Raw genomic sequence first — 26,477 nt, 5'->3', positions numbered from 1 at the left:
CATGTTTGACTATTTTTACTGCTTACACATGTCCAAAGAAAACAGTCATCTTACAGTATATTTTTATCCGTACTCCAATACAAACCGTAATATTTATTTATTTACTATGTTATAACCTTTTACAGATTATTTAAACTGATGCAGTATTCATTCTTACATACATTATTAATACGAACACAAATTTCTTTCCTTGGTCATTGCCAAATAATGATTCAAATCTTAGTACAATATAACTAGTAAAATGTTGTTTGGAAAAAATAGAGGAATACTGTTACTACGAATTCTGATTTAGCCTTAGACGATAACTTTTAGTTATCGGGATAGAGTAAAACTGGTTTTTATGTTTTGCTATCATCCATTAAATGCAATCAAGTCTTCAACTACCTATTGATGAGTCTTACACAAATCCTTTGGGCCATCATTAATTACAGACCCATTACAAATGAAAATAATGCACAATACTCATGTTTATGAAAATTCAATGTATCACAAAAATAATAAGCCAAAAAATTTTACCTGTCAAATTTTTTGTGTCATTCATCAAATAGAACATATGTATATGATATAATGAACATTAATATATTAAATTTCCTAATAATGCTAATAGATTTTTACGTGAAGTTCACACTGAAAGTTCCCCTTTCATGTAATAATGTTTCTACTGTATACTGTTGTCAGTGTGGGAAAACGGCCAGTGCCTACACAAACCAACTGCACCCCACCCTCTCATGCCAACATTTTACCCACAATTACAACGTGCCTTACCTACATAACTATGTCCATTCCAATATCACTACCCAATCCATGTAGGTACCATCTCAACAGAATCAAAGCGTCTCTTGAACGTCGAGTCCTTTGTCTTCGTTACTGTAGTAGTTTACATCCTTCCTCTGTGAGCACTGTTTAAATGCCTCGATTGATGATATCATAAAAAGGTGTATAAAATTTGTAAATAACCAGCTGTTACAACCAGTCAGTTCAATAGTAGTTATCGTAGATTAAGATAAAATTAAATAGTTTGGTCGTTGCTGATAGTAGCCGTTTTCGGGAATATCTAATCAAATAATGGTTTACCTGATTACGTAGATTTTGTGCGAGGTAAAGGATGAATTATATGGATTTTATTAAGTTAAGCCGGCTGGTGTGACCGAGCGGTTCTAGGCGCTTCAGTCTGGAACCGCGCGACCGCTACGGTCGCAGGTTCGAATCCTGCCTCGGGCATGGATGTGTGTGTGATGTCCTTAGGTTAGTTAGGTTTAAGTAGTTCTGGGGGAGTGATGACCTCAAATGTTAAGTCCCATAGTGCTCAGAGCCATTTGAACCATTCTATTAAGTTAAACACAGCTATTATTGGGTAATAAACACTTCAAAGAACTGCATTGAGGTTATCCTACAATCTTGCAGAACCGCCCCAGCGCACCCCTTCCTGAGTGCTATCTACATTATTGTTAATTTTTTATCCCACCTATACGCTATCGCTCCTCTGGAAAACTTACTTCCTGTATTTTGTCCACTCTCAGAAATAACACATTTTACAGGTTTCATGAAAATAAATGTTCCAAATGATGGGAACCGCAATAGTCACAACTGCTTTTATTATAGTCAGAACTTCAGGTAACAAGCTACTGACATTTCTGCACAAAAATGTCGTCATAAAGTATGCAAACGTCTTTGATAAAATAGCCAGTGGAACTACACAGATGACCCCGGACATATATGGGGATTTTAAGGACTTTATGAACTCAAAGGTCAACAGTCTGCTACCTTAAGATGTGACTATGTCATAAACTAATAGCGATTAATAAGTAGTTCTGATGCAGCTGTTATGATTTCTTCATTTGAAATCTATCATCACAGTTGTTGTTGTTGTTCTCCCTCACAGCAATTAATTTCAAAAATGAATATGTTGGTGGAAACACAACTGCCAAAAAATAAATCAGTCGTGGACTTTTTCTAGAAACCCACAGGATGTGCACAGTCTTTTTCTACGCTTCCTCTGCCTACATCCTTGTCAAAGGTTATCTCACAATCGACTTGGTATGGCCCTGAGTGAAAATAAGAGAAATAAACACAGCCAACAGTTTTCCTCACTCTACATACCATTAAGGTTAAGTAGGGCAGGGCAGACAGGGCGATTCCCGCGACTGTCCATTCCACTGCGACTGCGATTTGGCGCAGGCAGGTGGGGTGCAGCTCAATACTCTGCAAGTCCGTCATGCCACCGCTGCATGTTGCTCCAAGCTCAATCACCGTTAATACCACCACGAGCGCCGATCTGCCAACATCGACTGTGCAGAAAGTGCAGTGCTGATAAATGTTTGACCAAACATTCAAATGTATTAACGAGAACATCAAATTACTTCCCAGATACAGATTCCAATCATTATTGTCACATGGGTCATTAATTTCACACTGTACCTGAACAATCAAGAAGAGTCACAAAATTTGTCGCTAGCCATTCACATTAAAAGCTATTTTGCTTTGAAATTAATTTCTGTGTAAAACACTAGACTAAGTGCTGCAGTAGTATACAATGATCCCGAAATGCAGTTTGTAGGGCATAGTTTACAGTTAGGTTTCTTGCGAACTCTTATGAACTATTTCGTTATCTGTTTTCTAGACCTGACAAATTTGACAATGATATTGTGAGCCCTACTTTACTGAATGCAGAAAATAATTATTTGATTTTTAATGTAGAGAAATGGCGCAATTTTAGTTATAATGCTTTACGATGCTCACAGACTACTTCCAACATGTTTTTGAACTAATTTCAGATGTTTTGTTTCCATTTAGAAAACAAATTTCGTTGTCACACCCTTTTAATGGTCTAAAAGTGTGTTTTTCGGGATTTCTGCAAATATCAGCTTTATGTGGAAAAAGTACAAATAGAGATATACTAGTTGAATTTAGAAGCATGAATTTTCAATAAAAACCCTTGATCATCCGAATAGTTCCATAACACAGTGACTTTGAGTATGTACCGATTGTAAGTCACTCATAAAGACAAAATTATGCAACGCTCACAGACATCAAATCAAAAGTGAAATTTCTGGGTGAAATATCGAAGCCATTCAACATTAAAACAGGTGTAAGGCAAGGTGACAGCCTGTCTCCACTCCTCTTTAACTGCGTATTAGAGAAAATAGTAAGAGAATGGAAACAAAAACTAAAAGAAGTTATCACCCATCAGACTGGGAACTAAAAACAAAGGTATTGAAATTCACTGTTTAACATTTGTGGATGATTTTGCCATTCTTTCTGGAAACCTAACAAATGTTGGAATACAAAACAATCTCTTAAAAGAAATAGCCAACAAAGCAGGTTTAAGAATATCTGTATAAAAAAACTTATGACAAATGTAAAAAATGCTCCGGAATCCCTAGCAACAGATGTTGGCCAGATAAAGAGGGTAAATAAATTTAAATGTTTGGGAGAAATTATCCAAGAAAATGGCCTAGAAAATTCACTATAGAAGAAAGAGTACATAAATTGGAGAGAGCTTATGGAATAACTAGGAATGTCTACAACAAAAGGTGTTTGTCTAAAAATGTGAATATACAGCACTACAACACAGTAGTAAAACCAGAATGTCTTTATGCAAGTGAATGTTTAGTACTGAACTACAAATTACACAAACTTGAAGTCCTAGAAAGAAAAATCATTCGAAAAATACTTGGACCCCCAAAAAATACAACGGTATGGAAATTAAGAAGCAATGAAGAAGTTTATGGCAACATAGAAAACATAAATGAAAGACTACGAAAGAGGCAACCGCTATTTTTTGGTCGCTTATACAGAATGAACAGCAATAGGTTAACCAAACAGATTTTTAAATATCTTTGGCACAAGAAGTCAACAACAGCCTGGATTCAAGAAGTTAGGAAAGAAACAACATAAGTGAAAAAGATGCAACAGAAAGAGAGATTTTCAAGAGGAAAGTGTTAGAAATGGAAGGATTCCAAGGCAAGAAGGAGAAGAAGACAGGGTCAAAATTGTCTGAGGAGAGAAAAAGGATACATAGTGAAAATATGAGAGAATACTGGAGGAAAAAGAAAGAACTACAAAGAAATAAGCATTTAAATTTGTGCGTGGTCTTTAGATGACCCAAACGAAGAAAGAAAGAAGAAGGAAGAAGTAGTAGTGTTCTCACTTTGGTCATATATCTGGCGTATGCATTCAATGGCAACTGTGGCTTTCATAAAAAAAAAAAAAAAAAACTTTTTCGGGGGAAGGAGACGTCCATTAATCACGTGAGCTCAAAATGGAGGGTCCTCCGGCAAAATCTGACGAAATTTCGTTTAAGGAAACGAATATACATTATTTTAATGAATAACGTTTTGCTTTAAAATATTATCCTGAGCGTAGAGAAAATTAAAGTGCCTGCTAGTCTTTAGAGCTTCTCTGAAGAGGACTGGATGCTTTACACATGTGGTGTCTGGGTTTCCCCGATTTTCATTCAGTTAGTTCTCTGCTGTACCGGTTGAAATCACTCTGTGTCAGTTAGTCAGTCAGTCAGTCAGTCAGTCAGTCGTGATATTCTGCAATGCGTACATGTGTCCGGAAATTCCGATTGCAAACTTCTAGGATTTATTTTGAATAGAAACCTACACGGTGGGGCACGAAATGTGTTACCATTCTGTTTTTGAATATAAACTTTGTTGTCAATACAATCTGAAAGGAACATTTACTACAATGAAGAGCGGTTCATGGAGATTTGTTCTAACTCAGCACATGCGCAATATGTCCACCATTTCGTTTCCTAAATTCCTTCAAACGAACACTGAAGTTAGTGATTACCCTACGGCACATGTCTTCCGTAATTTGACTGCAAGCTTCAAGAATAAGGCTTCTGAGCTCAATTAAATTCCACAGCTTCTTGCTACTGCCTTGCCCTTCAACACGCAGTGATTCATGCAAGATGGAGCAAGGCCACATACTGCAAACACTGTGTTGGAGTTTTTACACGAGCATTTCGACATGCGGATCATTTCACCCAGGTTTACAAGTCGCTTCAATGACGCACAAAATTGGCCCCGCAATAGTCCAGACCTCAATCCATGTGACTTTTTTCTTTGGGGGTACCTAATGGAAAAAATTTTCCCGAAACGTCCACGTGATTTAATGGAGCTCAGAAGACTTGTTCTTCAAGCCTGCAGTGAAATTACGGAAGACATGTGCCGTAGGGTAATCATTAACTTCAGTGTTCGTTTGAAGGAAGTTAAGAAACGAAATGGTGGACATATTGGGCATGTGCTGAGTCAGAACAAATTTCCATGGACGGCTCTTCATTGTAGTAAATGTTCCTTTCAGATTGTATTGACAATAAAGTTTATATTCAAAAACAAAATGGTAACACATTTCGTGTGCCACCCAATATGTCCGGAAACTTACCTTTCCGTGCAAAAGCTGTTTGAAAACATGTTTGCTAGGTAGGTATGCAATTGGATAGTAATGGTGCGGGAGGGGGGGGGGGGAGGGGGGGGAGGTTATTTCGGACCGGCCTATGTCATTTGACGTCTGTCTTACCTCTATCACCTGGTCCAAGCTTCATTCACGTGTCTGTGAGTGTTAGAGCAACATGGTTGAGTACACGTTTACAGAATACAACTACATGAGCCTTCTGAATGGCGAAGCTCACGGTGATGCAAGAGCTGCTCGTCGCCTTTATTAGGATCGTTTCTCCAACGCCTGACTCCACTTCATACCATTTTCGCCACAATTACACAATGGCTTCGAGAAAGGGTACCTTCAGGATCAGCATTCGTGATTGTGGTGCTCCAAGGAGACGTCGTACTCCTGAACAAGAAGAGTCCATACTGCATCGCCTTGAAGAGAACCCGTCAATGAGCACATAAGCAATTTATTTGGCTGTTAATGAGTGGAACTGTAAAACTAGTGATGTCCTGGGTCACATCTAATCAATTACTGGTAAAAGTGGTCCGTTACCAACCAATGTGTTTTTAGATTGTTGTAGCACAGAAAGAGTTATGTTCAACATGGATTTGTATCAAAACTTTGACAGTTTATACGTTAAGCAGTATGCCAACAAGTCGCAACACAGAAGCAAGCAGGAAGTTAATTTTTATGGAAAGGAGCTAATCGAAGTTTGACCTTCCTGAACTCTATTAGTGATCATTTAAACTGAGAGACTGAAAAGCTACATAATGATAAGATTCAAAAGCAAATACAAACAATTTTGTCTTTCATCTGCAAAATAGGTAAAGATTCAGTGACATTTAATATACCACATCAATAAAAGGTCAGTTTTACAGGGATCTGTCAAAAAGTTTAATACTATTTTCTTCAAGGACCTTTTATCCATGTCTCTTTCTGTCTGTCCATCTGAATACTACTCATCATTGGCATGTTTAAAATAAAGTGGTTTTAATCACTTCTTAAAACACAGTTTAACACACTTTCTAAATGAAACAATACCTGAGTAAAGGTGAAACTTCGGAGGGGGGAGTCCAAATTTAGAAAAAAAAAAAGTCACGTAATTAATGGACGTCCGCTAACTGTATCTGTAGTGAAACAACGTGAATCTGGTATGAGGCTATGCTTTGCTAGCAGCTCGTGTGTGACTAACCTGTCAGCATGTAGAACGTGGCACAACTGGCAATGCCGGCCAACAGGGGTGCTGCGACGGCAGACCAACGGCGTCCAAAGCGGGACGCCCAGCAGTTGACCACGAAGTAGGCCACAAACTGCGCCATGCCCTGTGCCGCTACTGACAGGAACGGGTTTACGCTCAGCTTGCTGGCCACCGTCATGGGGGAGTAGAATGTCAGCACAAACACCGACCTGGTCATTATCCGACACTATATCAATAACGGTATTCATTCAGAAAATTCAGTTTAGAAATGAAGAAATAATTTGAAACACAACAGACTGTTTTAAAGTACTACAACATTTATTTATCTCGTTAGCTACAGTTCAATTCACAATACTATCACTGGGCAATTATTGCCTGATGGTGGAGTTAAAGGATGAAACTGTTGACAAAACAAAGAAATTCTATGAAACATACACGGCTTATATTGAATCAATTTCGTTCCTAGAAGCAAAAAAAGAGTCATCAAACTTGGCATCTGTAAGAATTTAAAACTAAAAACAAAATCTGTCTGTTACAGTTGGTTAATCACTCATAAAGTGACATAAGAAGATTTAATATTCCAAGGAAAGTTGGAAAATCATAGCTAGAGGGCTTATTTCTAAATTTTGTGAGGGGAAATTATAATTGAGGATAAGTCTTTCCAAAATATCGTTTACTTTTAGGAAGAAGGATATTTTGACAAAAAAAGTAGACAATGGCTATTCTACTACTTCAACTATGTATCTTAAAACAAAAAGTGCTGCAAGGGCGCAAAGTCAGTGAAACTGAAAACTGTCTTACCAACTGTACCGCTGTCTGCAACAAGAAACTCAGCTATTGTGATTTTATATAACTACAGACATTAGACTAATAAAACTCAAAGGTAAGATACAGACTTTGTCAGTTGGCAGTCTACATATGTTAAATAAGTAGGAAGCAGTACAATAATAAAAGAGTGATACAAAATACGAACGGAAAGCAAAAGAACTATAATATTTTATGTAAAGTATCAGGTGAATATAATTGTGTAAACAGCATGGTGGGTCAAAGTCCCCAATACTCTGGACCAAATTTATTATGAGTGACTCACAGAATGACTTCCAAATTATGATATTGGAAAGATACATGAGGGTTCATGCGGGAAGAGATCAAAATTAGTTGACAGTTTGCGCTTCACGCATTGTCGCTGGTTTCCTCCAATCAGAGAGCTCAACGTCACGCCAAAACCGTTCGCCGTTGTCAAACTACCACTGAATTTGTCAGTCCTTGTCCGACTATCTTTCTTGATGTGTGTGTGTCCCGTATCCTTGGTCTGACTCTTTTATTTTGTATTTCGTCACACGTTATAACTACACCAAAAATAACACACACACGCACACACAACTACCGGGTCCCTCCATAGAGCAAGTTATTCAGTGTCACACATACAGGTATTATAATCAGAGAGATCGGCTTATATTAGATAAGCTTCGCACAACATTATGTAACGCTGAATTTTTTAAAGCTACAATTAATCATTGAGACCAGATTTGTAAATACAACATTCTACCGGAGTGTGAAGGAACAACACAACAGTTAGTATATTCTCGCAGAAGAAATTGAGTACCATAGGCAGTGTAGGGTAGTGGTTATGATACTCGACTGTTGCATGAAGAGTCGCGAATTCAACTCACCTGAACTGCCAAATTTTATTTTCTATATTCGGTTCGAGTACATTCTAGAAGTATCCACAAATTACAAGAATCATTGTACTAGAATGTTCTGCAATTATGTATGTACCGTATGTGCTCTGGCCGGAGGCAGTTCGCTCCGCGCTCTTGTATGTGCAAGTGTTGAATAAACCTTCGTTAAGTCAAGTTAATGTTCGTCGTTCATCTAATTACACCTTCTTCTACGTCACACTATTCTGGTGGAGGCGCCGGGTATTGGAATTTGTGATAACGCACATTATCGACGACACAGTGGCTTTCATCAAGCCACGACAGAGCCGCAGTTTACGTGGCGAAAAACCCGAATTCGAGCCATATTCAACAGATCGCAATCTATCGGCGACAGAAGAAGAAGAGGACGTTACGATGACAGCAACCGTGTGCCACCACATGACACATCCTTCCGGGTTATCTGGTGACGATGGCCAAGATCCAAACAAGTGGCTGAAGGTATATGAGCGTATAGCCAAATTTAACAAATGGGATGACACCGTGTATTGGGCTAACTTATTTTACTACTTGGAGGGCACTGTCAAGCAATGGTATGAGAACAACTAGGATAAGTTCACAAGCTGTGAAGTATTCCAGGTGGAACTGCGCAAGTATTTCGGCGACACACAACGACAGAAGTCCAAGGCTGAAGATAAATTAAACTGCAGGGCACATCGTCTAGGAGAAACTACAGCGTCCTACATTCAAGACATCTTGGAGCTGTGTAAAATAGTGGATCCTAGAATGAAAGAGGAATATAAGGGTATTGCTGAGGACATGTATCAAGCCCTATTCCAGAAGGAGGTTTTGACAGTAGACGGCTTCATACAATGGTGCCAGTATATCGAGAAAATGCATCAAAAAAGAATTACACCCAAGAAGTTTGAACGGCTTCCTAACGTCGTATCGATCTTCGTGATGGAGGAAGGAACTAATGTCACAAGTGTTCTTAGTCAGACAGTGAGAGAGGAAGTTCAAAAGGCACTTGGATTGTACGGCGAGGAAAAATGTGAGACGCTTCAAGAGGTCATAAGGAAGGAAGTGGAACAGACATTGAACCCAATCTCCTCCTTCATTTCCCTTATAAAAGGTGAAAAGGTCGAGACCCAGGCGGAGTTACGTTCGTGCAATCCGCATGAGGAACCTGTTTGGGCACCAAGGAAGACTGACGTCTGGAGCACCCAGAATAACCAACCAGTATGTTTCCATTGCGGACGACCGGGACATGTGCTGCGCTATTGTCGAGAAAGGCGGCGGATGTTTGATGACACCCACACCAGAAGACAGCAGACCGATCTTAGCCGACGCCAACTCCGGGACGACGAAGATAAACAAGAAGGTGTGGGTGCAGGATGACTTAGGTCACCATCGCCGCAAGCTACCCGCTCGAGAGGACGCTCCCCAGCACGCCGATCTAGGTCTCCATCGTCGTTTAGAAGCTCCAGCCGAACACCTAGCCGCCGCAACCTGGAAAACTAAAGGGTGCAACCTTCCTTGGAGGTGAGGCCACCGAAGAGAAAAATCCTCCGCCGTCGATCACTACAAAAATGATAGGAAATTACGTTGATATCCTCAAGGATGGCCAACGAGCCCAAGCTCTTGTGGACTCTGGAGCATCATATTCAGTCATTTCGGAGAAGTACCATCGCCAGTTGCAGAAAACCGTATTCGTCGACAGCAAAACATCTCTGCTGAAGGTGGCTAATGGGAAATATGTAAAACCTACAGGAAGATGTGTCATTCGTGTGGGTATAAGTGGCCATACAGAGCCCTTAGAATTCATCGTCTTACAAAAGTGTAGTCATGACGTCATTCTCGGATGGGACTTTTTGAAACCTTCTCAGGCAATTATAGATTGTAATCGCTCGAAGATTATGCTAGACGAGATGAGACACTGTGGACAGGAAGATGCGCATCCGAGTGTGTGGATACTGTGTGTGCTAGATGCAGTGATCATTGCGGTCAGCGCTATAAAGGTAACTGTCATGTGTCATGCCATGCGTCAACCCATGGATCTTGTAGTGGCATGCAAGAGAAGTATACCACTGAACAATAACTTGGTCATCCCAGCCTCTGTAGTCTTGTTTAAGCACGGATTCGGTAAATTGTGGATAGTTAACTGTCGCTGAGAACCGCAGATACTTCTAAGACGCATGTGCGTAGCAAACGCTGAGCCATTAATTGCCGAACAGCTGAGCGACATAGAAACCTGCGATGCCGAGGAAGGAAACACCAAGATGCCGACTGTCTCTCAAGAAACCCTGTGCAAGGCCATCAAGACTTTGATGAAGATAGTGAATGTCTCGCTGCACTCCAGAATCTCTCTGCTGAGCAGAAGCAGGACGCCAAGATATCTCAAAATATGCTTTCCTTAAATCGGTCTGAGGATGTGAAAGGACAATTTAAGGTAGTTAATGGATTACTTTGCTAGAAAAACTTTGATACGTTTGGAAAGAGGTAGCTACCAGTGATTCCTAAGCACATACGCCTAGATGTTCTACAGAAATTCCATGACACACCTGAGGCAGGACATTTAGGATTTATTAAGACATACGATAAGAGTCGCAAGAGATTTTTCTAGCCAGGTTTATTTAGGACCGTCCGTCCTTATGTGTCGTACTGTCGAGAGTGCCAGAGGAAAAAAGACAGTTCCTCAGAAACCACCTGGCCGACTCACACCAGTTCCACCAGCCGAAAGGCCTTTCCAGCGTGTTGTGATTGACCTCCTCGGACGATTTCCAAGGTCTGCTAGTGCAATAGGTAGATTGTTGTTTGCACTGATTATCTGACACGCTACGCCATTACAAAAACCTTGCAAACAGCCGAAGCATCCGAGGTAGCCAAATTCATCGTGGAAGACGATTAAAAAAAGATTGTATTAAAACACGTGCCCCAGCGTCGTTAATTGCGGATCGAGGGAAAGTTTTTCAATCGAATCTTGGGACAGAGAAAAACCGTCGGAGCAACATTACTCATCACATGTCGACTGACTACCATCCACAAACTAACAGACTTACTGAACGCCTTGGCCGACGTGCTATCAATTTTCGTCATTGCTGAGCAGAGCAACTGGGATGAGATGCTAACTTTCATGACGTTTGCCTACAACACCGCCAAACAAGACACCACAGTATTTACGCCATTTTTCCTGGTGCATGGGCGTGAGGCGACTACGACGATGGACACTGAGTTTCCGTTACATCCTGATGACGTGGACGACGACTACATCGGCCAGGTGTTAACCAGAGCCGAGGAAGCACAGCAGTCAGCTCGACTCCGCACGCTGCAGGCTCAAGAAAACAATCGCCGAAGGTATGACGCGAGCCACCACCTTGTTGTCTACCAGCCTGGTGACCTCGCCTGGATCTTCCCTCCCGTTCGGAAGGTTGGCATCTGAGAGGCTCCTCAGGCGCTACTTTGGACCTTACAAGGTTGTAAAACAGTTGTCTGATGTTACGTGTGGAGTTGAAGAGTTCGACGCCGAGTTCGCTCCGCGCTTTTGTATGTGGAAGTGCTGAACAAACCTGGCCAGAAAACTCTTGTGGATCCTATCGTATGTCTTAATAAATCCTAAATGTCCGGCCTCGGGTGTGTCATGGAATTTCAGTAGAACATTTAAGCGCGTGTGTTTAGAAATCATTGGTAGCCATCTCTTTCCAAACGGATCAAAGTTTTTCTTAACCATGGACATGTACTCTTGGTATTGGCAAGTCGAAGCAGATGAGGTTGATCGTGAGAAAACTGCATTCATCACCCCTGAGGGCCTGTATGAGTTTAAGGTAATGCCGTTTAGTTTGTGTAATGCACCAGCAACTTTTCAACGAATGATTATCATCTAAGTCGCCTGAAGTGGACGATGTGTCTTTGTTATTTAGATGACAATAAATTGTTCTCAGAGACATTCGATGAACACGTAAAAAGACTGAGATCCGTTCTTAGGTGTCTCCAACAAGGCGGACTGAAACTTAATCCAAGAGAGTGTCTCTTTGGAGCAAAAGAAATCAAAATACTTGGACACCTTGTGCCAAATTAGGGTGCGTGGCCAGACCCAGAAAGATGAGATCTATACCGGAATTTCCTATTGCTAAAAGTATTAGAGATGTGAGAAGCTTCCTCGGATTTTATTCTTATTACCGTAGTTTATCATTTTGAATCAAACCCAGGACAATCCAAGAGTTGTTAAAAGCTGATGCTAAATTTATCTGGGTTGGTGCTCAACAAGGTTCTTTCGATGTACTGCGGAAAGCTCTGATGAGTGACCCTGTACTTGGTCTGTATCAAGAGAGAGCACCTACATAACTACACACAGATGCGAGTGGGTATGGGATCGGTGCTATTCTGGTGCAAATTTCGGATGGAAAAGAGAAGGTTACAGCCCATGCTTCTAGGACACTTACAAAAGCCGAGAGAAACTAATCAACTACAGAACGAGAATGTCTTGCTGTGATCTCGGCCACGTTGCAAATTTCGACAGTATCTCTATGGAAGGCCATTCACAGTTGTTACAGACCATCATTCACTTTGTCGGTTGACAGGTCTTAAGGATCCAACAGGACGACACCCCAGATGGTCACTACATCTTTAATAGTATGAAATTGCCACAGTGTACAAAAGTGGAAGAAAACACCAAGATGCTGACTGTCTCTCAAGAATTCCTGTGCAAGACCATCAAGACTTTGATGAAGATAGTGACTGTCTTCCTTAAAGTCTTGATGGCCTTGCTCGGGGTTCATTGGACTTCATCTAGATAGTGACAAACGGACAATTGAAAGAGAAGTCACGTCAAGACATTTAATATCAACAAAACTATCCCAAGACGTCATAGAGGCAGTTTTTTTAAGTTAGAGAACAAAGATGGAATATGAGGTAAATGAACTTGCCTGAACAAACATCGCTTTGTGGATGTAGTGGCACTGTTTGCCACTTCTGCTTGTAAATAACAAAACGATTGGAAGAATGTAACAGAGCAGATGCAGTCCTGAAAATCTGTGGTACTTAAACTAAAAAAAATTGTACACGGACTTATCGAAAATTAAATGATGCAAATTATCAACAAAAACACAGTTGATGAGTTTATATACTTAGGGCAGCAGAAACAACGAGTGGGTGGACAAAAAAAATTGTACACATGAGCAAAGTTAGCTTGGAGAGGTTTTGGTAAATGAAATAATGTTTTCAACGCATTTCTGCTTATCTGTCTGAGTAGAAAAGTTTACAGTCAGTGTGTATTATGGGTTTTCACTTGAAGAAATGAGATTGACTTTTAGTGTAAGAACTGAGGATTCCTCAGTAGACAGGAGAGATTCATATTGAGAATTAATGAGAGAAATGCATAGAAAACAAAAAATTGTATCAGGGAATAGAGTGGACAGAAAGGGACAATTATGCCCACAATATAAGAGAAATGTAGGTTGTCTTCACATGTAATGAATGTAAAATATACAAAGGAAGTTCTTTGATGAATGTTAAGAGATAAGAAAAAACCGTGATGCGGACCTAATGAGAGACATAAGAAAACCTACAGAAGCAATAAGATAGCTTACAGCTGAAGACTGTAATGTATGTATAATTCAGAAGAGGACTTTATCCAGCTGTTGACGTCTAATAGCTAACAGTAATGATGTGAAATAAAGACTTCTGATTTCTGTGCAAACACAAATGTCCCTTTTCACAGCTTTAGAAATTGTTTAGACCAGAAGTTTGTTTGAAGAAATACATGAAACACAAGTACATATAAGAATAGTATCCTTATGTAAAGTATCCTAATTACCTTTACAAAGTTCGGAAATTATGACATATCTAAAATGATTACAGCTGCTAACAATTACCTTCTACTAAAAAAATTTTAATGATCAACTTTGACAAAGTTTTGGAAGTTCGTTGAATCTTAATTGACAGAGGTGTAACAGAAATTTTAATTTGTTTTTGAAATGCCAAATCCTTTAATAGTTAAAAGATTTCAGTACCATATATAATATGACCCATATTGCATTATTTAACTACCAGTAAAAATGTTATCTACAACAAGTATTCTAGTGTACACGAGTGTGAGATACAGTAGTTAAGCCAGTTGCCAGACTACTCTGGACTTAATGAAAAAATAATAAGTAAAACAATAAAGAGAGAGAGAGAGAGACAGTGCAGTACGTTACAAAAACGGAAGCTCCATCTAACACTTCATGCCACATTGTTTGGTGGCCGACGTTAGCAAGACCAAAACATCTGAATGTAGTTGCTCAAATTGTATTTCAGAGTGAACTCTCCCCAAGAGCAACATATTATTTTTGTAGGAGCAGTTGTTACAACCATACCAATTTTTTTTATTTTCTGTAGACGCTTGTAATCTATGTCTAGGTAGGATTCTTGCTACCATACTAGATGATTTGGCAGATTTTTTACTATAAAATTTGAGCATAAGCAAAATTATTATTTTAAAGATAGTCACAGACAGAAGTGAAAATAGCATACAATGAACATAATTCAATACAAGGAAAAGTATTATTTATAATGAAGATAAGTTCAATGAATGTAGTTGTGTAGATGGTTGAATGATTAGGAAATAGATATTATAAATATTAAATCACAATGTTAAGTAAAAGCAAGAATTTATTACATGATAACATAATACACAAAAGATACTGGTAGTGTTATTGAAAAGTCGGTATAATATCTGGCAGAGATTTCACAGTGTGTCATGCTTGCAAAATAAGTTTAAAATCCGTATGTAATATGCCCTGGGGCTACTCTGAATGAAAATAAAAGGATATAATGGCTAATAGTAATGTAAATTATTTCATTGATAACAAACACTGAGCATTATTTACTTATATAGAAGTAATTGTTATATTCATAAATTACTTGAAAATATTATTGCTGCTACCGGGTAATAAATTGTGACTGATACATTATGAACACAAATTGCTGAAATATCGTATAGTCTAATCAACACTAAACAACTGGAATTAAATGAATAACATACAATTATCAAAATCTGTTCAAATTATTTCAATGACTTTTTCCAAACCAAATTAGGAATCATGTTAATTCAAAGTGAATTAAAGTGGATTACGTTTTTGGAAACGAGCTCTTGAAATGTAGAGAGAGAGTAATTTATAGATCAAGCAACACTGATTTTAAAAAAGACAAAAAACAAGATAAATATAGAGTGGGAACGTATAGTTTCTATGATTTTTAGTGTGGTAGTAAAATAAGATGAAATGCTGAAAATGAAAAGAGGGAAATGTGAAAAATGTGTTCGTGAAAGTTTATTGACAGTTTGATTGAAATGCAAGAGAAATCAAAAAGGAGTGAGTGTACTGCTTGGTTGTGAGCGCAGCTTGAAAAGAAGTGAAAAAATTGTGAAAGTTTTGAGAAATTTCAGAAATATACTACACAAAAAGCAAGGGATCACTTTTTTTGAAATCCTGTAACTGCCTCCCATTGAGACACTAAGTCTGAAGGTCAAAGGCGCCTACGACCTTCCTCTGTAAGGGTGCAAAAGCGCAGCGCACAGCGCGCCACCTTCAACCATGGCGAGGCATCAAACAGCAAGGTTCCATACACGTGAAAAAAAAAAAAAAAAGGCCACAGCTCAGAAATTCAGGTGAGGTGTGACGTAGGTCAATGATATCACGTCGGCACCAAATCTCACCACAGTTGTGTCCAGCACCATCGTGTACGTGTCCCCTCTTATCCACATTCTTTTGGCGCCTCTGCGTTGGAGGTCAGAAGCGCAACACCGAACGTTTAAATCACGCAGTTTTCTTATGGGTGGGCGAGGAAAACCTTTCAAACACACCGCCGCCCAGAACTGACACGAAAAATCCTCAATATATGCCACGAAAGGGGTCAATGAAACCAGCCCTTCCCTTAGGGCGTTGATTCCCACGCGTTCTTCGGTCGAAAAAGACAGTTGACAGTTTGGTGAGCATCAGAACGAAGTTTTTGACAGTGTTCGACACTGCTGACATACACCGGACGATTCACCCATACTCTAAGGACCTCGTGGGGCTACAATCTCACTGAACGTGATCTCACTGCTGTGGAGTAGAACGCGACCGCACTTTTTACTCTTTTACACTGGTTGGAACCGCTAGGGACCGTTCAAAACCATCCAAAGAAATTTGAACGAGATACCATGCGGCAAGGTGTACTTATGCTTTTTCACCTTAAATCTTCTGAGCCGTGGCGCCTTTCTTTCGCATGTATCGACATCTTGATGCTAGAACTTCGCCGAACCCGAGGGTGACGTCGCAGGGCACCATTACAGAGTAAGGCTGTAAGCGCTTTTGAGTCAAATTTCAAACTTCTTCATCGCAATGGGGTTTCGAAAAAAATGATACATTTTTGCGCAATGTATTAATAATTTTAGTTCAAAATTCAAGCCGGGGAAAATACACCAAATAATCAACGCGAAGTATGAAGTGTTGAATGAAAGGTAGCTTTCTAAAATAAAAATATTCTGTGCTTTTGAATTGTTGATCTGGTGCGGCGGCGTGGTTCTTTCCGTCCCTTTACGACGAAAGTGCACCTACCTGTGAACATTGTCTCAGCAGATCTTCAGTAGGAAAGCCGAGTGAAACCTACTGTACTTCGACGTGAACCAGGCTGCAATTAAAGTCACTAATCTACGTTTCAGGAGAAACACGAAATGAAAGGTTTGAAATTTTGTCCTCAGTTAACATATTCTGAAACTTAGGTGAACAAGTATCACTGCCAAGCCCGTGCTAGTCTTAACACAGTCACTCACAATCCTTTTCACTCACGTTAGCAAGTTTACGGTGTTGCATTTCCCGAAAACGTAATAGCTACAAAAATTGTGTTTGATTGAGAATGCTCGCCAAATATTAAGTCTGTCGGTACCAAATGCAGTCACAGTTTTTAGCCACCGACCTGCTCAATACGCCACGCGGAATATATGCCTTTTCTCGTCACAAAATTCACTTAAAAATTCCGAAATTTCTACGCACACATAGGAATAATTATGCCGTCACTTTCCAACACTTTTGATGTATGAAACACTGCTAGACCCGGCAACTTATCATTTCCATCGGAAGTACTACTACTACAAACGTCCGATCTGTTTCATGGCTAGGCCTCGACTCTTCTTTAGAATACTCGAAGTCTTCTCTACCAGCAGAGAAAGGGGCGCGAAGAATATTGCTTCACCATTGGTCAGTTTAGTCAACAGCCGAAAGCAAAACAACACTCTCCCGCGTCAATCCGCGCTTTTCATCAATAACCAATCGCAAAATAGTAAAACTAACGACTGCACTTTGACGGAATTATCTAATATGCTGAAGTTTTGCTTATGCATAAAGTTATTTACTATTGTTATTTATACCTGAATTAAATTTCCCTTTACAATAAACTTACTTTACAAATCTATTCCACAAAAATCCCCTTTGTCCATATCGATACTTCTTCGAAATGTTCTCACACTAAATCCTACTACATAATTCGTTAAACAGTTATCTTCAATTAACCTTAAACCACACTCACGCATCATTCATACTGCTAAAACAAATTTATAACATTTTACATACACAAAAAGACATAATAACACTTTATAAAAATAGTAGAACAGTTTATGAAAAACATTCTATTACTTTAGTGCACTCTAGTGGGCACAATTGAAACTAAAATCACAGTCCCCCTATCCAATATTGTCCTCTATCGGCTGATACATAAACTACGTGCGCGTCCAGTCTCACATCACCATCTGTCACTCTCCAGCTCTGAGAGACATCTTTCACTTAACCGCCTCCAAGGCAGGATCCTTATACGGCGCTACGCCTCACTGATACTAAAGGAAAAGGCATTGAATTTGTCTAGTTAACCAAATGGAGGTCAAATACGAGTAAGTGGAAGATGTTTGAAGAATATAACGGATACATGTTTAGGAAAACATTCAAATGATAGAACTTGAATGTAGAAAATAATTACAAATAAGCATTAAATAGCAGAGACGAGCAACAGTCCGCTACTTTGGCTTCACTGTCATCGATCATCGTCCCTACAGTCCCGACTTGGTCCCATCCCATTTTCATCTGTTTCCAAAACGTAAAGAACATATACGAGGACTTCACTTTGATAGTCATGAAGCGTTGGAAGCAGAGCTCAGGTTGTGGCTCCACCAACCAACATCCCACAGCAACGGTATCAACAAACTGATCTCTCGTTGGGAGAAACTTTTTCGTCGCCAGCGTAGCTATGTTTAGAAATAAATATCTACACATTAAGAATAAAGATGTATGATGTTAAAAATGTTTGTTTTATTTTAAAAGCTTTCACATAAAAATTTCAGAACCGTTACTTCTCATTACGCCCTTGTAGTAATGGCTAGATTAAATTTTATGTTACATAGAGGGCAGATGAATTTACATAACAGGAATTACTGCATAAGCGTATTCAGTTTACATGAAAAAGGGGGAGTCCATTAAAGTAAGTCACTATACAGAAGGGCCAAACGTTTATAATGTCATCAGGAACAAAAAGTTAATAACATGTAAAAGTTATTGAGATCTGGTCTATTTTGATGTACGAGACGTCGGCCAAGGAACAGCCCATACTGTCCCCTTGTGTCTTATTAACTCTGGTGACTTGTTCTTTCAGGTCCAGTACCTGTACAAGAAAAAGCGGATACGACGCTACTGATAAAAAATTCTACATACACTTAGGCAAGAAAAGTTGCAGAATATCTCGCAATATTTTGTCGGACATCCTTTTGTTCGGCGTAGTGCAGCGACTCGGCGTGGCGTGGAATCAACACGTCGTTGGAAGTCCCTTGGAGAAATACTAAGCCATGCTGGGTCTATAGCCATCAGTAACTGCGAAAGTGCCACCGGTGCAGGATTTCGTGCTGAACTGACCTATCAATTATGTCCCGTAAATGTTCGATGGGATTCATGTCGGGCAATCAAATGCGGCCCGGTAACATGGCGCACTGTCATCCATGAAAATTCCATCGTTGAATGACTGCAAATGATCTCGAAGTAGTCGAACACCAACTTCCAGTCAATGATAGGTTTAGTTGAGCTAGAGGACCCAGTCCAGTCCATGTAAGCACAGCCCATACAATTACAGAGTCACCACCAGCTTGAGGGACCGATGACCTTTGTAGTCTGGTCCCTTCAACCCCACAAACTAAACCACTAGCTTGCACAGTGCCTTGTTGACAACATGGGTCCATGTCTTAAAAAATGGCTCTGAGCACTATGGGACTTAACTTCTCTGGTCATCAGTCCCCTAGAACTTAGAACTACTTAAACCTAACTAACCTAAGGACATCACACACATCCATGCCCGAGGCAGGATTCGAACCTGCGACCGTAGCAGTCGCGCGGTTCCGGACTGAGCGCCTAGAACCGCTAGACCACCGCGGCCGGCTGTCCATGTCTTCGTCGGGTCTGGGCCACATTCCAACCTTACCGTCAGCTCTTACCAACTTCAGTTGGGTCTCATCTGACCAAGCTATTGTTTTCCAGTCGTCTTGGGTCCCACCGATATGGTTACGAGCCCAGGAGAGACGCTGCGGGCGATTCTGTGTTGTTAACAAAGTCACTCGCGTCGTTCGTCTGCTGCCATAGCCCATTAACGCCAAATGTCGCAGCTCTGTCCTAACGAATACGTTCGTCATACGTCCCGCATTGATTTCAACGGTTATTTCACGCAGTGTTGCTTGTCCTCTTGCGCTGACTACGCAAACACTGCTGCACTTGGTCGTTAAGTGAAGGCGGTCGCCACTGGTGAGAGGTAATGTCTGAAATTTGGTATCCTCGGCACACTCCTGGCACTGTAGATCTCAGAATATTGAATTCCCTAACGATTTTCGAAATGTAATGTCCCAAGCGTCTAGCTCCTGCTAAAATTCCTCGCTCAGTCTGTTAATTAGCGTCGTGCCGCCATATTGACATCAGAAACCTTTTCGCATGAGGCCCCTGTGTACAAATGACAGTTCTACCAATGCACTGCCCTTTCATATTTTGCATGCGTGATACTACCGCCGTCTATATATGTGCATGTAGCTGTCCTATGACTTATGTCACCTCATTGTATAATACAGTAGAAACGTGGTTGTGGGAGATGCTTTTATCACTTACCTAGTGATAATGAGCAGTGCCGTGTTTCTGAGTACATTCCAGCTGGAGAAGATGCTTAGGAAGCCCACTCTGTCTGCTTTGCTCTTGCCCACGGTGTGTACGACCTGCGAGGTAAACCGAGGCAAAGTAGAGTTGTTGCAGTACGCGATGCGACGTAGCACGCTTAGCGCCTGCTGCTCCTTTCCTTTGCATGCCAACCATCGAGGCGACTCAGGAAACCACCTGCAACAAGCTGTCTTAGTCTTCGGAAAGTATGCAGTAGCAGGACAGATAAGCAGCCTATGAGAGCCAGTGTCATTGAGGTTTAAATCGCAAGCACATGCTCAGCAACGGCAGACTGTCCAAAACTCGACCTCGAGCTTTTCTGCAGCATACTGTGTATGTCAGCCCACGTTCTTACGAAAATCACGACGTGTTCGGAATTGTTCACAAAATACATTAGCAAAAAGTGAAATCCCTGAATAATAGAGAATATTAGAACAAAAGGTAATAAAAGTTAGTAAAACTAAAGCTGCAGTTTTAGCACATGCAGTGCCCATCTCAGACAAGAAAGCCAAATAAACTATAAGACACAAAAACAGCATTGTACCACGAAGGAATTATCCGAATAAGACGAAAATTGTGATGTACCGGGTGATCAAAAAGTCAGTATAAATCTGAAAACTTAATAAACCGCGGAATAATGTAGATAGGGAGGTAAAAATTGACACACATGCTTGGAATGACATGGGGTTTTATTAGAACCACCCCACATTGATAGACGCGTGTAAGATCTCTTGCGCGCGTCGTTTGGTGATTATCGTGCGCTCAGCCGCCACTTTCGCCATGCTTAGCCTATCAGGTCCCCAGACCTCAGTCCGTGTGATTCTTGGCTTTGGGGTTACCTGAAGTCGCAAGTGTATCGTGATCGACCGACATCTCTATGGAGGCTGAAAGACAACATCCGACGCCAATGCCTCACCATAACTCTGGACATGCTTTACAGTGCTGTTCACAACATTATTCCTCGACTACAGCTATTGTTGAGGAATGATGGTGGACATATTGAGCATTTTCTTTGCTTTGTCTTACTTTGTTATGCTAATTATTGCTATTCTCATTAGATGACGCGCTATCTGTGGGACATTATTTTAACTTTTGTATTTTTTTGGTTCTAATGAAACCCCGTGTCATTCCAAGCATGTGTGTCAATTTGTACCTCTATCTACATTATTCTGTGATTTATTCAGTTTTCAACTTTATACTGACTTTTTGATCACCTGGTACATGTACAGACAGACATGTGATTACAAAGTCAGAAAAATTTAATGATATATTCAAGAGAGAGAACTGTACAATTTGAGCAAGCCAATAACGCGTCGGTCCATCTCTGGCCCTTATGCTAGCAGTTATTCGGCTTGACACTGACTCAGAGAGTAGTTGGATGTCCTCCTGATGGATATCCTGTCAAATTGCGCGTTAGATCGTCAAAATCGCGAATTGGTTGGAGAATTCTTTGCTCAGTGCTTCAAACATCTCAATTCATGAGAGATCTGTGCTATGTCTGCGTAAGCAGAAGAAACTAACGATCAATGTCCGAAAACAATTTATTGGACAGTTCAATTGACCAAAACAATTCTCCAAGTATAAAACCAACACAAAACAGTGATCCATCTTCGAATCACAACTACATACAAGAATAATATAGAAAACAACTGAAATAATTTCCTACTAGTCTCCGCCAGAGATTTCTGCGATATACCAAGCCTAATCCAGAGATCAGCGAGAAGATCCAAGCCGGACTGCAGGAGCAGAAGCTATCCAAGTTTGCTGGCGGTCGATGTGCTGCCGATGTGCGGCCGAGCGCCGGCCTTTAGAGAGCTTCGGCGGATGGGTACCTCGGAACTATTTTCCATCACCTGGTTTGACGTGTGAAAATAGTTCCAGGATCTGCAGCGACCTCTTCCTTACGTTTATGTGGGCCGGTAGTGGCCCCTGGTGGCCGATGGTGTTGTTGTTGTGGTTGTTGTTGTAGGCCGTTCATCAATATTGCCCATCGGTTGTGTAGTGCTTCAGTGTGCCTGCGAGGCGGGCAACCCGCGGCTGCAGTCTGTCAGTTTGGTTGCTGATACTCTAGGCGCCGTGATGTCTGATGGAGAAGGCCACAGCAATCGGGAGACCTTGGTGGCCAAGGTAGAATCTGGTAAGCACGAAGACGCATTACAAACTCTAGCACTGTGGGTATGCATTATCTTTTTGAAATGTGAACCCACGATGGATTGCCATGAAGGGCAGTAAAATGGGGCGTGGAGTACCGTCGAAACACGGCTTTGCCATAAGGGTACCACGGATGACAACCAAAGGGATCCTGCTATGAAATGAAATGGCACCTCAGACCATCTCTCCTGCTTGTCGGGCTGTACGGTGGGTGACAGTCATGCTGGTATCCCATCATTGTCCGAGGCGTCTCAAGACACTTCTTAACTGCTCATCGAGGATCAGTACGGAGCAGGACTGGTCACTGAAGACAGTTCTACTCCAGCCTATGGGTTTCCAGGCCGGATTTGACCGACACCATTGCAAACGGGGTTGTTGGTGCACAGAAGTGAACGGTAATCCGTGCAGATGACGTTGTGAGTTCAGCCCAACTTTCTGGCAACCGCCTATCGTTAGGCATTGTGATCTCACTGAAGCACGAGTTGCACATCGGATTGATGATAACGATTAATCCGGAACTCTCATAGTCTTTCTGATAATTGCTCGGTTCTCACTTTCTGTCGTCTCTCTGTTGTTGTTGTTGTGGTCTTCAGTCCTGAGACTGGTTTGATGCGGCTCTCCATGCTACTCTATCCTGTGCCAGCTCCTTCATCTCCCAGTACCTACTGCAACCTACATGCTTCTGAATCTGCTTAGTGTATTCATCTCTTGGTCTCCCTCTATGTTTTTTACCATCCACGTTGCCCTCCAATACTAAATTGGTGATCCCTTGATGTCTCAACACATGTCCTACCAACCGATCCCTTCTTCTAGTCAAGTTGTGCCACAAACTTGTCTTCTCCCCAATCCTATTCAATACTTCCTCATTAGTTATGTGATCTACCCATTCAATCTTCAACATTCTTCTGTAGTACCACATTTCGAAAGCTTTTATTCTCTTCTTGTCCAAACTATTTACCATCCATGTTTCACTACCATACGTGGCTACACTCCATACAAATACTTTCAGAAACGACTTCCTGACACTTAAATCTATACTCGATCTTAACAAATTTCTCTTCTTCAGAAACGCTTTCCTTGCCATTGCCAGTCTACATTTTATATCCTCTGTACATCGACTATCATCAGTTATATTTCTCGCCAAATAGCGAAACTCTACTACTTTGTCTCATTTTGTAATCTAATTCCCTCAGCATCACCCAACTTAATTCGACTACATTCCATTATACTTGTTTTGCTTTTGTTGATGTTCATCTTATATCCTCCTTTCAGGACACTGTCCACTCCGTACAACTGCTCTTCCAAGTCCTTTGCTGTCTCTGACAGAATTACAATGTCAATTTCGAACCTCAAAGCTTTTATTTCTTCTCCATGGATTTTAATACCTACTCCGAACTTTTCTTTTGTTTCCTTTACTGCTTGCTCAATATACAGACTGAATAACATTGGTGAGAGGCTACAACCCTGTCTCACTCCCTTCCCAACCGCTGCTTCCCTTTCATGCCCCTCGAGTCTTATAACTGCCATCTGGTTTCTGTACAAATTGTAAATAGCCTTTCGCTCCCTGTAGTTTACCCCTGCCACCTTTAGAATTTGAAAGAGAGTATTCCAGTCAACATTGTCAAAAGCTTTCTCTAAGTCTACAAATGCTAGAAACGTAGGTTTGCCTTTCCTTAATCTTTCTTCTAAGATAAGTCGTAAGGTCAGTATTGCCTCACGTGTTCCAACATTTCTACGGAATCCAAACTGATCTTCCCCGAGGTCGGCTTCTACCAGTTTTTCCATTCGTCTGTAAAGAATTCGCGTTAGCATTTTGCAGCTGTGACTTATTAAACTGATAGTTCGGTAATTTTCACATTTGTCAACACCTGCTTTCTTTGGGATTTGAATTATTATATTCTCTCTAGGTCTACTAATTCCTTTTTGACGATGTATTCCACCATGTTTCACTCATTCCTGCCTACATCGTCATACAGTGGCAGCGCTCCTCTTCAAATGCCGAGTGATTCGCCGACTACACCAACCGGCTTCCTTGAGCCCAGTTACACGTCCTCTTTCAAATGTTGATATCTGCGTATACTGTTCCTCCGTCTGTCTGCAAGATATACTTACTGTTGAACTGAGTACGCGCAAAACCTTTATTCCCTCGCGTCGACATGTGCCCTGTTGACCATTCTTTCCAGCTGTGCGGCGATATTACGCTCCAGCGTCACACACTCATCCGTCTGTTGCGAAAGCTTATAATTTTGTGTTTTCCATCGATACCTGTATGAAAATCATTTAGTGATTAATTTGCATAACTTCCTATTGGTGCGTCTTTTTTTTCCTTTCTTCGAGTGTATTTCAGAGGTTCTATGTGACATTAAAACTGGGGGTAAGATAAGAAACACCTGTCAGGAACAACGTTGATAAAGCAACAGTGTATGTAAGGTCAGGTGCGTATAAAATTTAATGTGAAGACTGTCATTTTCACTTCATTCGACAAACAAGACGCAAGATAACAATGCGATATAGCGATTACAATAGTAAATGTGAAAGCAATCGACAGACTATTAAATTTCATGTTAAAGTCGAACAGCATTCAGTTACAGATATTAGTGATAACTTACAAGTACCCTGTATAGAGGAGGAAGTGCGATACAGAGATTTATTACAAGTCGAAGTGTACACCCACTTGCTGACTGAGCCAAATAGCATTCTAGATTAGATTAGATTAGTACTTGTTCCATAGATCATGAATACGACACTTCATAATGATGTGGAACGTGTCAGGTTAATAAAAGGTGTCTATACAAGATATTACATTACGCAAAATATTACGTGACACTTAATAGTTTTAATTTTTTGTGGGGGTTGGGGAAATTACCCACTTACTACATCCAAAAATTCATCTAATGAGTAGGAGGATATGCAATTAAGAAATTCTTTTAATTTCCTTTTAAATGGTATATGACTATCTGTCAGACTTTTGATGCTTTTAGGTAAGTGCCCAAAGACTTTTGTGGCAGCATAATTTACCCCCTTCTGAGCCAAAGTTACATTTGACCTTGAGTAGTGAACATCATCCTTTCTCCTAATGTTGTAGCCATGTACACTGCTATTACTTTTGAATTCGTTCGGATTGTTAATAATAAATTTCATAAGTGAATATATATATTGTGAGGCTACAGTGAAGATGGCTAGCTCTTTAAATGACTGTCTGCAGGATGATCTTGGATGAGCTCCAGCAATTATTCTGATTACACGCTTTTGTGCAATGAACACTCTTTTACTCAATGATGAGCTACCCCAGAATATGATGCCATACGAAAGCAGAGAATGAAAATAGGCGTGGTAATCTAATTTACTCAGATGTATATAGCCAAAATTTGCAATGTACCTAATAGCATAAGTAGCTGAACTCAAACGTTTCAGCAGATCCTCAGTGTGTTTTGTCCAGTTCAACCCCTCATCAATGCATACACCTAGAAATTTTGAATATTCTACCTTAGCTACCGATTTATGATCGAAGTCTATATTTATTAATTGTGTCATTCCATTTACTGTGTGGAACTGTATATACTGTGTTTTGTCAAAGTTTAATGAGAGCCCATTTGCAGAGAACCACTTAATTATTTTCTGAAAAACATCATTTATAATTTCACCAGTTAATTCTTGTCTGTTGGGTGTGATAGCTATACCTGTATCATCAGCAAAAAGTACCAGCTTTGCATCCTCATGAATATAGAATGGCAAGTCATTAATATATATTAAGAACAGCAGAGGACTCAAGACCGAACCTTGCGGCACCCCATTCTTGATTGTTCCCCAGTTTGAGAAATCACCAGATTTTTGCATATTATGTGAATTGCTTACTTCAACTTTCTGCACTCTTCCAGTTAGGTATGA

At 40.5% G+C, this 26,477-nt stretch overlaps 1 protein-coding gene across 1 annotated transcript in view; it reads right to left on the bottom strand.

Annotated features, from left to right (window-relative positions):
* LOC126474641 (organic cation transporter 1-like) overlaps positions 1-26,477 on the bottom strand; it is a 128,229-nt gene that overhangs the window by 3,549 nt on the left and 98,203 nt on the right. The window contains exons 6-7 of the mRNA XM_050102120.1: positions 6,587-6,801; positions 2,101-2,288 (exon numbers count right to left, since the gene is read on the bottom strand). Coding sequence (XP_049958077.1) covers positions 2,101-2,288; positions 6,587-6,801 — 403 coding nt within the window. The remainder of the gene's footprint in view (positions 1-2,100; positions 2,289-6,586; positions 6,802-26,477) is intronic.

Source organism: Schistocerca serialis, chromosome 4 (assembly GCF_023864345.2).
Source record: "Schistocerca serialis cubense isolate TAMUIC-IGC-003099 chromosome 4, iqSchSeri2.2, whole genome shotgun sequence".
NCBI lineage: Eukaryota > Metazoa > Arthropoda > Insecta > Orthoptera > Acrididae > Schistocerca > Schistocerca serialis.
Note: the sequence above shows the minus strand (reverse complement) of the source record. Positions and strands in the feature narration are given on the sequence as shown.